At 29.2% G+C, this 13,643-nt stretch overlaps 3 protein-coding genes and 1 pseudogene across 4 annotated transcripts in view; all 4 read right to left on the reverse strand.

The window, feature by feature from the left end:
• Window positions 1-3,414, reverse strand: part of LOC149889057 (uncharacterized) — an 8,436-nt gene extending 5,022 nt beyond the window's left edge. Inside the window, exons 1-2 of the mRNA XM_090088280.1 lie at window positions 3,316-3,414; window positions 1,658-1,680 (exon numbers count right to left, since the gene is read on the reverse strand). Of these exons, the coding sequence (XP_089944406.1) occupies window positions 1,658-1,677 (20 nt within the window). The 5' untranslated portion in view covers window positions 1,678-1,680; window positions 3,316-3,414. The remainder of the gene's footprint in view (window positions 1-1,657; window positions 1,681-3,315) is intronic.
• The window catches only part of LOC149889056 (uncharacterized), a 12,411-nt pseudogene extending 7,221 nt beyond the window's left edge, over window positions 1-5,190 (reverse strand).
• A 1,105-nt stretch (window positions 5,191-6,295) lies between these two features.
• On the reverse strand, window positions 6,296-7,105 carry LOC149889058 (zinc finger BED domain-containing protein 4-like). Its single transcript, XM_090089174.1, has one exon. It carries the CDS (start codon window positions 7,103-7,105, stop codon window positions 6,296-6,298), a length of 810 nt encoding a protein of 269 aa, XP_089945300.1.
• Window positions 7,106-10,843: 3,738 nt separating this feature from the next.
• Window positions 10,844-13,074, reverse strand: LOC145186920 (uncharacterized). Of its 2 annotated transcripts, none has more exons than XM_090088750.1 (4): window positions 12,335-13,074; window positions 11,828-12,260; window positions 11,457-11,751; window positions 10,844-11,349 (listed from the first exon to the last, which is right to left on the reverse strand). In XM_090088750.1, the coding sequence occupies exons 1-4, from the start codon at window positions 12,965-12,967 to the stop codon at window positions 10,914-10,916; spliced, it is 1,797 nt and encodes a 598-aa protein (XP_089944876.1). In that variant the 5' UTR covers window positions 12,968-13,074; the 3' UTR covers window positions 10,844-10,913. The 2 variants fall into 2 exon arrangements, with proteins under 2 accessions (XP_089944876.1, XP_089944875.1); XM_090088749.1 differs by having other exon boundaries at window positions 10,844-11,367.
• Between the last annotated feature and the right edge of the window lie 569 nt (window positions 13,075-13,643).

The following is a 13,643-nucleotide window of genomic DNA, read 5'->3' on the forward strand; positions in this document are numbered from 1 at the left end:
AATATAAAACCTGAAAACTTATCTAATGGACCAAACCTTCTAACTTCTTCTGCTAAATGGATAAGGTTATGTACATTTGAAACAATAAATTCTTTGCCAAAATTAGCATCACAATCTTTGACAAATAAAAGTAATAATTGCTCTGCATAGTCAATGTATTTTGAATACAAATCTTCTTTAGTAAGAATAGTTATGGCCACAAAGTATAACATAATCATATTATATTGTGCATCACATAGACATTTTTTATATATTACTGGCATAATAAAAAGTAAAAACTGCCTATATTCTGTGGCCTTCCACCTTTCTAATTCAGAAAATGATCTAGGTTTTCTGTTGAAATCGATAGGCCAATGATATTTTAATTCACAAAGGTACTTATTTAAATTGCACAGTTGCTTTGATGATACTAATTTCCTGCAGTACTTTGTACCATTTTTTAATAAAAATAACAAACGTCTAGTTACTCCTAGATGTATTAAATGCATTGGGTCTAAAGCAAATTGTGAAACTAATCCAATTTTGAGATTGCTAAGTGGTGACTCAATTTCATATTTATGGTGATTTGGGTGAAACTGAAGCCTAAATGATTCATCAGTTCTGAGTGGTGAGTTTGTATCAGGGAAAACCATCCTTCCAGCCCATTGTCCTGTCTGAATACATTTCTCGCAGCCTTCTCTTGAATTAAATGCATTAACACACTTTAAAAAACTTCTGGCCGGTGTGTCACAAATAAAACATCGGACAAAAACTGGTAAACATTTCAAATTAATATAAAAACCTGAATTCATTAATTTGTTTAATTCAATTACAAATTCTTCTAAATACTTGTGTAATGGTGGTTTTCCACTACCACAAAACATTGCAACAATAAAGGGATTATTTAATGGTATGTTATTGATGGAGCATAAGATTGGCCAAACACTGATTATTGAGCTTTTAAATAAGGGCAAACCATCAACATTAAAGTCCAATATCAGACAAGTTAAATTACTGACATCAAATGCCTCAAGTTGTTTTTTTATTCCATTACACAGACCAAGATAAACAAACTTCCCATCTCCAATGCACTCTAGATGAATAGTTTTAGGGATTTTCATTAAAGTCCTAGCATCTTTTGGTAAATTAGGAAAATAATTTTGAAGTCCACTAAGGAGACTAGACAATGCATTTTGTGTTATGTTATTTTTTACTTTCCATTGTTGTAAAAAAGTTTGAACTTCAACAGTAGGTAATTCATTTTCTGAATCACTCTCTGACGACAGAGGTTTGTTATTCATTTTAGTCTCCCATTCCTTGTCACAATCACTTGAATCGCTTTCATATATACTTTCTAAGTCAATGTTATGATTGGTATAAGCTTGGTGCACAATAAGAGAACTGTTTTCCATATTAGATTCATTTTGAGTGTTGTTTTGATGGTTGCTAGGTAGAATTTTTTTCTCTACTATATAAGAAGCCAATTCAAATAAATGATTTTTTTCATTTTCTATTTTTATTTGTTTAATATTTTCTCTATGCTTCTTTTGCCTAAGACGATTATTGAAGGCTCTTTTACGCAAATTAAGTTTTTCCATTATAAACTGTTTGCAAACAAAATCTACTGATCTATGTAAATATACACTCTGAATAAAACAAGATTGAGTGAAATACTCACTTTAACTTTTTGTTCTCCATTATCTAAGAAAAAAAGTGATAGGAAACTAAAGCATGCATTAATTCTACAAACATATAAATGCTTAATTCAATTGTATATAAAAAATCTCACCTGAACCACACAAATTCTACAAATACATAAATGCTAATATTTAAAGCATATATTATATATGCTTCAAAATATATTACATAAAACATATATATATATATATATATATATATATATATATATATATATATATATATATATATATATATATATATATATATATATATATATATGTATATATAATATAATATAAATGTCATATGTGCTTAATATGAAATGTATGTCATATTGTATATGCAATTGCATATACCATTTATTCATATACTGCATATATTATGTCAATATTGTATATATGGCATATATTATATGCAATATATACAAAATGCATACATATAAATTATCATACTATAACATATATATTAGAATATAAGAACTTTCATGCATGCATGTTATATACAGGATGTCTGCCAATATTTTAAGGTGGATTTCCCTGACTTTTCCCTGATATTTTCCTGATCTTCTACCTTTTTTCCTTGATTTAATTTAAAGTTACCAAAATTTAACTTCACAAAAATTGACCTAGATTCATTTAGAAAAATGCTCTTCAACTGCAAAAATGTAAACAATAATACAACCCACATTAAATGTGTAAAGTCATGACACATTTAATATGGGTTGTATTATTGTTTACATTTTTGCAAGTGAAGATTCAAGATTCGCTTGATGCAAGAGAAGTTCATAAAACTATCTGCCAAACAAACTTTTATATTACGTGTACTATATACAACTTATTTAAGTTATGTAAGTTCGATGAAGAGCCATTTTCCCTGATTTCTCCCTGATTTTTCTAAAGTTCAACCTAATTCCCTAATAATCCTAGATTCTTTGCAGATATCTGATTTCCCTGACTTTTCCCTGATTTTCCCTGATCTGGCAGACACCCTGTATATATATATATATACATATATATATATATATATATATATATATATATATATATATATATATATATATATATATATATATACATATATATATATGTATATATATTTATATATATATATATATATATATATATGTATATATACATATATATATGTATATATATTTATATATATATATATATATATGTATATATATATATACATATATATATGTATATATATTTGTATATATATATGTATATATATATATATATATTTACATACATACATACATACATACATACATACATACATACATACGCACACACATACATACATACATACATACATACATACATACATACATACATACATACATACATACATACATACATACATACATACATACATACATACATACATACATACATACATACATACATACATACATACATACATACATACATACATACATACATACATACATACATAAATATACATACAGAAATACACACGTAAACATACTACTATACACGCACATATACATTTTAGCTGTATTTTAACTTTTAATAATAGTTAAAATAGAGCTAAAATGTCTAATACAAATACAACAATGGTGTCATCATAAAAATAAATTAAAAACTCAACCAATGTCAAAAATTATAAATGTAAAATATTTGTACTTACCAGCGTAACGGTTATATTAAGAGGTGTAGGAGAGTTTGAGTTTAAAAGTTTAATTAAAGGGTAAAAAAAGCGTTTGAAAGAAAAAAATGATAAATAGCTTCAAACTAATCTAACTCTATTGAATAGTTTTAATTATTGAATGAATCTATTTGAATACTTTTAAATATTAGTTGCATGGTCTAAGTGAATATATTCATTTAGTAAATATATTCATTTAGACCATGCGACTAATTATTAAAATACATTTATAAAACTTCCGGGAAACTTTAACGATTCAAAAACACGCGGTACACAGTTGGTTAATGGTTGGCACGAAATGCCAACAGTTAGCCAACTATAGCCAATACTGGCCCGTCAGTTGGACCAACTAAAGCGTGTTTACTGGGTAGTTCAGGCAATGTCTGAAATTTTGGGTGCATTTTTAATATCGTTGACAAGGTAGGTGAATCAATCTTGATCCAAAATTGTCTGGTGCAAAATGTTTTTTCTAAACACTCCTTAACTTCATGTGTTCGAGTATTTGATAAAAACGCAAACTTTTCTACATCTCCTTTATTATCATTAAATTTACCAACATTTTATTGCATATTATATTCTTAATCTTGATTGTGCAATGGAAAATGTATAAAACTTGTATAAACCACAGCTGTTCTGATAGTAACAGACAAGAGCTTAGAAAAAAAACAACTGTGGCAAGGACTACTACAGCAGTAAGATTATTTTAGATATTAACAAAAAAAATCTCAAGCAGAAATCATGAACTATATTCTGTCAGAATAAAATAATTACCTATGCAAATAACACAATCAGTTAATTTTCTTGGGCACCCATAAGATTCATTAGAATAATCTGATGAAGCAGATGTTTGGGAAGATGCACAAGGTTCGCTATTTTTATTAAAAGCTAAATAGTTAAACAGAATAAATAAACTGTGTTAAATTAAAAGAACTTATTCATGATAACAATTTTTAGAACATAAAAGAATAAATGAAGCAAAACATAAAATGTATAGTTTTACCAAATAACTTTAGCTCTGTCTTTTTGTATTTCATATGTGTAGCTTTGTCACAGTTAAGATTTCTCTTTTTCCAATTATAAACCTTACGCTCACCTGAAAATTTTTTAATTAAATAAAATAAACAGAATCCTTCATTATATTATAATAATATAATTTTTGTGTACAGGCTTAAAATATCGCAAATTTTTTACAATCTCCAGCACTAAAAAAAGTTGTCTACGGCCTTGTATATATATACATATATTTAGAATACCTGCGTTTTTGTTACTTTTGCCTCGCAATAATTTGACACCGTTGTCGCTTTGAACTTTTATGAGCACTTCAAAATTACTATGCGGCATAGCCGGATGCATAGCCAATTCGTAAGCGGTCCACATTAACTTTAAATAAGCTTCATTGACATCTCGGCTTATTGATAAGATGTCGTTTGTTTGTTTTCGCTTCAAAGGAGATTTATCAATATTTTCTAATCGTACTGCCTCTATATGCGATGCTGTTGACGAATGTCTCTTTACATTGGATAGAAATTAAAAAAATAACACAACTTTTTATAGCATCCTAGTTCTAACATTCTTGTTACATCCTAGGTTTCTACAATATAGACACCATGACTATTTTTTATAGTAAACATATAAATCAATAAATTATACCTGATGATGTGTCACAACATTAGTTCCTTTTGAAAAAGCATTTAAAGAATTTTTGGCACACCCAAATGTGTCAGAGATATCCTCACGCTTAGAACATAGCTTACACCATATTTTCACGACTGTGGAAACACTGTTGACAGTTATGACATCATAACCAAGGAAATTGTATTTCCAGGATAAAACAGTTTGTAAAGATTTTGTGATCATTTCTCTCGCCTGAAACCCTGATCTGTTTTTTTTCAATGATCGTCTTTTATTGCATTGCAAAAAAGTACTTAGGAAATGTTGTGGTATTTTAATTGTAATTACGGAACAAGTTTGATGTAAGAATAAAATCATATCAAATGCAACACGGAAGAAATAATTAATGGAAAGATGACCAATCTTTTTAAAGATTGTCGTTTTAAAGCTTTTGCGTAAAACGAACGACCCCAACAGCTGCCAAATGGTATTGATGTCAAATTTGGGCATGTTATAGATGACGAAATAATATTTGTGCATTTATTTGGGCATGTCATAGATGACGAAGTAATATTTGTGCATTTGTGTAATCGATTTTAAATCTTTCAAAGTTTCAAATGATAAAACTACTCATAAATACGATTTATTATTTTAATAACTTGTAACATTTACAATAATATAAGTATATTTTTAAAATAGATTAAAAAAGTTTTTGAACTCATTTTCTGTTTCGTTCCTCGACTTGTCTCATATATCGTTGCTGAAAAAAATAAACACCCTAAAAATAAGAAAAAAAGCATGAATTAGTTCGGATAATAGTCTTGCAAGACTCACAGACGCATTTTTTAAAAATCGCATGTGGTATTAAATATTTCGGTGGTCCGAATATTACGCCGCCCGAGGTGTTACCCCCTCCCTTCTACAACTTTTTTTACAACTGATTTATATTTCTTTTGTATTGTTAAACGGATATCGAGTTTATGTATTCATATTTTTATGTAAAACAGCATTAAAACCAGAATATATTGTAACAAGAAAAAATATATATTTAAATTTTGTGATAAGAAAAAACTTTGTAAAAAAAAAAAAATTTCAAATTAGAAAAAAACATATGTAAAATAAAAAAAAAAGAATTTTGTTATAAGAAAAAAAAATGCAAAAAATATATATATATATATTAATTTTATGTTATTATTTCCTTATTAATGAAAAAAATAAATTATTAAAAAAATTATAAAATAATACAACGAATTAGTTTGATTTTTTCAGCGCCTTTTTAAAAATGCGTTATTTTTAATATATGCTAAAAAAGCGTGGCCGAGTTATCCAAAAAAAAAAAAAATATCCGTGTTCACTCAAGGCGTGCGACCGCACGCCTCTCCTGGGAAGGCCTGCTTATACATTGTCGAGACTCAATAAGTCGTTCAACCATGGCATTATTCGAATTCCATCTAGTTTTAACAGACTGAATTAATTTTTTTTCTGGCATTTTTAATTTTTTCTGTACTATTTGGAGTGCTTTGATTGCTACTGTTGAGTGTTTGAAATGTGAAACGATTGTAGATGCAGTAATTAGTATTTGTTTTATTTCATTTTCTTCCAAGCCTTTGTTGACACATAACTGTAACGAATGAGCGAAACATGTCCTACTTTTAATGTTTGGAGCCATTGCAGTAACAGCATTCTTAATATTTACCGCATTGTCATGCACAATACATATAGTTTTTGCATCAATTTCCCATTCCTTCATAATATCAACTAATTTGTCTTTTAAATTTATGCTGGTATGCCGCTCATCCATTAATTCAGTTGTAATAATATAATTGACTATTTTCCAGTTTTTAGTTATGCCATGTCCAGTAGCTGATATGTAAGATTCCATAGCTTTACTTGTCCAACAGTCAGTAGTTAGTGCTATTGAGTCTATTTTCTGTATTTCAGTGGCTACTTTATGTTTTTCTGTCTCATACAGTCCTTGAATTCTTCTTTTGATTGTAAACCGACTTGGTATTTCATAATTTGGTGATATTTTATTCATAAGCTCAACAAATCCAATACCATCCACTGTTGAGAGTGGTAGCATATCTTTGGCTATAAATTTTACAAGACTGTCTGTTATTTGCTCTTGTCTTTTGGTTGATACAGATGGTGAAAAGAACATCTCTGTTATCTTTGGCTGCGTTAATAGTCCTATGTTTCCAGATTCTGTTACTCCTTTGTAGATGTTGATGGTGAACAGCTAACTTCAGTATTAATATTATTATTATCAGAAATATCAGCTGTCTCATTTGATGATTTAGAGCTATTTTGCAGATCATCATCATTGTCATCGTCATCATTTTCTAATAATCTAAAAACATAATTCAGTTTTAAATTTAAATATATAATAAAATATTTTGTATTTTATACTTTAGAAACTCCAATGTAATGTTTTAATATCTATTTGGATGAATGTAATATATATTAATATACTTTAATGTAATAGTAGCTTAAAATATATTTAATAATTATTTAAGTTTATTATTAAATTTGAATACATACAAATTACAAATCATATTACAAAGTATAACTAATATTGTAACTTATATAACATGTTGAATACATTAAAATAATTTATGGGCCATATTAGTAATGTCAATACATCCAAATAAAATAGTTACCTTTTTTTTGGTTTATTACGAGAAAGTCCATCACTTATATTGTGTTTGGTTCGCATGTGATTCCATAATGTGCCTGGTATACAAATACAAATACAAATTAATCACAATTAAAAGTAGCTATTTAAAAGTCATCTGCTCACAGTACACATATGACAGTATGACACACACACAATCAATGATTTAACTTAATCAGTAAGTAGTTGCTTTTATTTAATATACGTGCAAATGGTAATTAATAATTACTGAATAAAATAAATAAAAGTCACATACCTATATTATAGATATTTAAATTATTGTTTTAGATTTCTAGAATAAAATCTTTTCATTTTTATTATAATTTACCTGTACTGCCTGAAGTTTTGAATGATTTTCCACAGGCATTGCAAAATACTAAGTGCTTGTTGTGTTCTTCAATACCTTTGGTAAAACTTGTCCAAATTTGAGACATTTTTAATCAGTAAAGTTTAAAATATCAACAGTTTAATAACAAAATTTAAATGATATAATACAAATTACGATACGATACGTAATAAGTACTAATGTAATAACAAATTACTGAGCTGTAAATTAGTAACTAGTAGACTACAAAAAACTACAGAACAGTGAGTACTGAAAATGAATAACATTGCCTCATGACTGACGACTGTTATTAAATATTAATAAAAGTACAATAATAATTGATATCTGATAACTCGTTGTAGAACGTACACAATATTTATTTATAGCAGTAGTTTTCAAAAAAATCGGGGAAAATGGGAATTTTTACGCAAAAACAGTTTTCGACAAAATTGATTTTGATTTTTTTATATGGTTGTAATTCAATGTAAATACTTTAAATTTTCACCAAATGTTTATATTATTGTTGAGTTTTTTTAAATTTTATATTTAATTTTTCCAAGTATTTTTTTTTTTTTGAATAAACCGGATTTATATCATAATCCGGATTTGGTATTTTAATCCGGATTAAACGGATTGTTACTTTTGTTTCAATCCGGATCAATCCGGATTGGTAATCCGGATATGGATTGATCCGGATTTTGTGCTCAGCACCATTTGGCACAGTAACTTCAAAAGTAGTTTTTACTATAGAATGATCACTAACATTGGAAATTTTAAAATTTACGTAGCCTTTTTTATTATTGTCATTATTACTAGTTTGATATAAGATGTCACTAAGGCTTCGGTTAGTTACCTCTGAATAGTCGAAATCTTCATTTGTAAATGGATTTCTTGAAAAAGGAATAATACCACAATTTTTGAACCCTGTGGTAATATTATTTGGTGTAAACGAGCTATTATATGCATGGTTTACTATACTGGGTAAATTATGAATTGTTATAGTTCTTCCTGGGTGATTTAACAACCAGTCCTTTTGAGCTACAGAAAGTTTTTGTTTAAAAAGACCCAATACTGAAACATCAAGAGGTTGAAGTCTATGTGTACAATGTGGTGGGAATGTAAGTAAAACAATTCCATTTTCTCAGCGAAAGTTGATTGTTTTAATAATACAATCGTTTTCGTGGTTATCTTGTAATATCAAAATCTTGTTTTCTTTATTGCATTTTGAATGTAACTTAAAATGTTCGAGCATTCGTATAAAAAGTGCTTCTGTCATCCATCCACAACTGGGATTGCTAGCAAATTCAGCACAACCGTTTGGTTCTCCTGTTAGCGATGCTCTTGAAATCTTGCTCTAGGATAAATAAAAACTGATGGTATAGTGTTTCCAACTGCATTAATGATAACACAGTCATTAGCTTCCCTTTTTCAGCTGAGACGTTTTGACCATTTTGCTTTTGACCACACTGAGCTATGACATTTGGTGCCAGCACAACGGTCATGATACTTGTTTTTTCTATCTTAAACATGCGTTTAAATATAAGTTTTGATTTACAGAGTACTCTCTCTAAGTTGATTTGAAATTCATTCATATTTTCACGGTTAAAATTTGTTGCTCTTGATAGACTTGTATTTTCTGGTTTACGCAAAGAAAGATTTTTATGTCTTATCATAAATCCTTTCATCCATTCAATACCAGCAATTTTATTTTGGCTCCATAGTTTAGGACCTTTTTTCAAAGCATTACTATGTTTATATACTAAATTCTAGATTGGTAATAAGTTAAACCATAATTTATTTTTGATGATTTCAACATATAATTTTTTAACATAGCTCCTTCTGCATTAGTAAATACTTGATTCACATAATATTTGGTTGAAAGATTATCACTTTTCGATTTTCTATTCTTTCTGAGCATTTTTATTTTCTAAGCAAACGTACTTTTAGAGTTGTTAAATACACCTGCAGCTTCTCTTAACACATTATAGGCGGGTAGCGAAATAGACTAAACAGGTGTGCGTAGCGGGCAAAAATTCGCATAAAACTACGCGTTTGAAATCTAATATGCGGTTCATAAAATAGATGAACTGATGTATACAAAAACATATTTTAATAAAAATTAATAAAACTGCAACAATTTTTTATAATAATATAATATAATATATTGTTTAAAAATATTTACAATTTATATAAACTAATTAATTTCTAAAAATTGTTTTTAAAACTAATTAACTTATTTAAAACTAATATTTTTGTACTGTGTGGTACTTAAAAAAACATTCTCCTTTATGAAGAGGCACTTTGCAAAACTCGCACATAAAGCACGTTAAACATTTTTTTTTTTATGTGTAGCACAGACCCGGCATTGTTTTTGAGGGTGCTTTTTTAGGCCACCAATTGTAACTATTTTCACAATTTTATGTTTTTTGGCATCCAATAGTCTGTGTGGTAAATCACTTCTTGTGGGTGCAGATGCAGACGTACTTGGTACTGGATCATCCGAATTATCAATAGCTTTACCACTTATCCAATCTTTGGCAACATTGAGTAGAAAGTTTTTATAACTTTTTTTGAGTTGTTATTTAAAGTTTTGAATACTCTGCATTAAATAGAGCGCCATTTAGCATGAACATGACTGCCCTCTTTGTCCATTTTTTTGTGCGCCTTACGATTGAGTAATATGACAAGTATTGGTTAGCGCGGTCGACACCTTTCATATACTCATTGTAATCGACAACACATATAGGTTAGGGTGATTCTATTTTTTAGTTTGTCATGCAAACCTTTTCTAAAACATGAATAATTGTATTCTAAGAGCAACTAAATAAAAAATAATTAAAAATTTGAAAATTTTACTAGGTCAAAAAAAAAAGTTACTTTATGGAAATAAGACAAAATTATTTCTTTTTTTTAGTCTTTTTTTATTTTATACATAAGCAAAAGAAATACGACAAAGTTTATAAAGTGAAGTTATTTTTTATTCGACATTTGCATAAACATTTCTGTTAAAAAAAGTCTCTCAAGAGCATCATCAGACTTAGCCCGGGAACATCGGATGTCCATAGCTCGGAGTCCTCTCTCAGCTACCTCATTTGTTCGATGCACATTCTTGAATGAGATTTTAACACCAAGAATATGTCTTGTCAGAGCTTCTTGGGCTTTAATGCAACTTGATGTAGTTTCTTTTAAGTTTTCCCAGTTGGGTTCCTCTCTCATTTTAAACCATGCAAGTGACCAAGAACAGCTAATAAACTTAGCTATTTCTTTCAATAATGGTCGTTCTTCAGGAAGTAGAAAGTAGCCTAACAAGACATATATTGCTCTGCTGTTCCACCTTGCTGAGTGAGAACTTGGTAATTTCGTTGGTAGCTGCAGTTTGGGTAAAATATTGGTGTCCAAATAGTGCCTAAATGCAATACATAACCTGGAAAAATAAACAATAAAATGGATCAATGCATTCATCACATATACAAATCATTGATATTGAAAATAATAATTTTTAATAAAACAAACCTAGCCAATAGCTTATAATCATCTCTCCAGGTTTTTACAGTAGGAGGAGGATGAGGTGTTTTATGCAGGATATTGTATGATTCTTTCAATTGCGGATACTTATTTTTTAGTTTTTGAATGAACTTAAAGTCAGTTAGAGTAGGCGATTTTGATGGTGTTGGCAAGTGGAAAATTACCATTTTTTTCAAAACAAGGTCCAAAATGTGAGCATTGCATCCATAATAAGGAACAGGCCTGTTAAATAGCTTAGATCTTAAAATCCCTACTACTCCACCAGAACCATCATAAGATCCACCTGAAGTAAAATGGAATAACTTATTTAATTGGATTTTTTTTATTATTTAAAAATAAATAATTTTAATTTTACTAACCTGTATTGACAGAGCAGGTGTCACAAATTATAAGGGATATTTTATGCACAACATTATACTCTAACAATGTTTCCGTTATCATAGCGGCTAGATTTTCAGAAGTTCCGCTAGTATGTAATGTTTTGAGGCCAATGTACCAAAATATTGGTCCATCAGACTGAAGGGCAATGACCATGCGTTCCACTTTTTTAATCCCATAATCATATGGTGCCACACCTTTTCCATCAAAGTGTAATATAAAGGATAATTGAACAGACAAAGCTTCTTTAAGTTTAAGTAGAGTTGTGACTTGCAACCTTTTACCAGCTTTGAAAATAGCCGATTGATTTGGAGTTGGAATGTCACTATGGAAATAACTTAATGAGCGAGTTACACTAACTCCTTTGTGGGTTGAGATACCAGCTTCTGCGCACATAATGGCAATTGGCATCGCCTTAAACCAAAAGTAAAATTAATATAAATTTAATAAAAAAACTTTTTTTATTTCCAAAAATTATTATTACTCACCTTTGATTTAAACTTCCGTTTGGGTCGTTCAAACAAAGGCTGAAAATCATCAACGTTATTATCATTTTCAGAGCTTGACTCTGTGTACAGTTGCTCTACATAATCAAGATCCATGTTTTTTGGTATCAACTGCCTGTTAGCAGGATGCTCAACAACTGTTTGGCTGGTTAATACACAGCTCTTTCTATCATCCATTTGATGATTATAGAAGATCTGCTCTTCCCTCTTCAGCTTTATATTTTTATTAAGGATATCAAATGGCATAAAAAAATCCATATTCGATTTTCTCTTCAAACTTAATTTATAAGCATTCACAACTTCATTCAATTTTTTTGTGATGCCAGCTCTGGATACTGAGGGCATGCTAAATTTCACATTCCAGAGCTGCTCCAAATCTTTTGCTATTATTTGCATAACAGCTCTTGATGGTGGTGCGGGGCGTGTGTCAGCTAGATGGTGATAGTAGCCAAGAATGTGGCGGACTTCTGGAATAGTCTTGAAATTGGCTAAGGATTTAGTCCGTAATCCATAAGGCGCTGCTGAAGCAAGCAGTTCCCGAGATTCCTTTGAACACGGTGGTGTTAAGTTGTTTGCTTTTCTCTTTAATGCTCCTTTAGCACTTATGTGGGACATATTTAGGTAAATATAATTATAACTAAAATAGAAAATGGAATACAGTTATTTTATTTCTAATCCACCAATAATTGTTAAGCTAGTTTTATATTATATTCACTATTAACTTCAGCTAATTAAGAAAATATCATACAAATTATCAATTTTTTTGCCTAAGTATTTTGTCTTATTTCCATAAAGTAACTTTTTTTTTTGACCTAGTAAAATTTTCAAATTTTTAATTATTTTTTATTTAGTTGCTCTTAGAATACAATTATTCATGTTTTAGAAAAGGTTTGCATGACAAACTAAAAAATAGAATCACCCTAATATAGGTTTCCAAATTTTCTGCTTGGTATTCCAGTCAACAAGTCCTAATCGCAGTCTTTTAGTTGAAGCTAGAAAATTTTTATTGAGAATGTTCACACAAACCTCTGAGTCCATAATTCCATCAATAAACTCCAGTTTTCCTTTTCCGTTCCAACTCTTTGATCTCCGTACTATAACATTTCAACCACTAAATTTTACTGTGCCTCGAATACCTCCTCTTTTTTTCTCCATACATTTTGAGCTCCATCGGACTTCACAAGATTAAATTTTGACTCATCCGTCCACAAAACTTCCCTCCAGAATAATAACGGTATATTTACATATTTTTTAGCAAATGCAAATCTTCGTTTTCGATGGATTTTGGAAA

Source organism: Hydra viridissima, unplaced genomic scaffold, assembly GCF_058129835.1.
Source record: "Hydra viridissima isolate aposymbiotic clone 2 unplaced genomic scaffold, HvirCarnegie_v1 scaffold_5, whole genome shotgun sequence".
Taxonomy (NCBI): domain Eukaryota; kingdom Metazoa; phylum Cnidaria; class Hydrozoa; order Anthoathecata; family Hydridae; genus Hydra; species Hydra viridissima.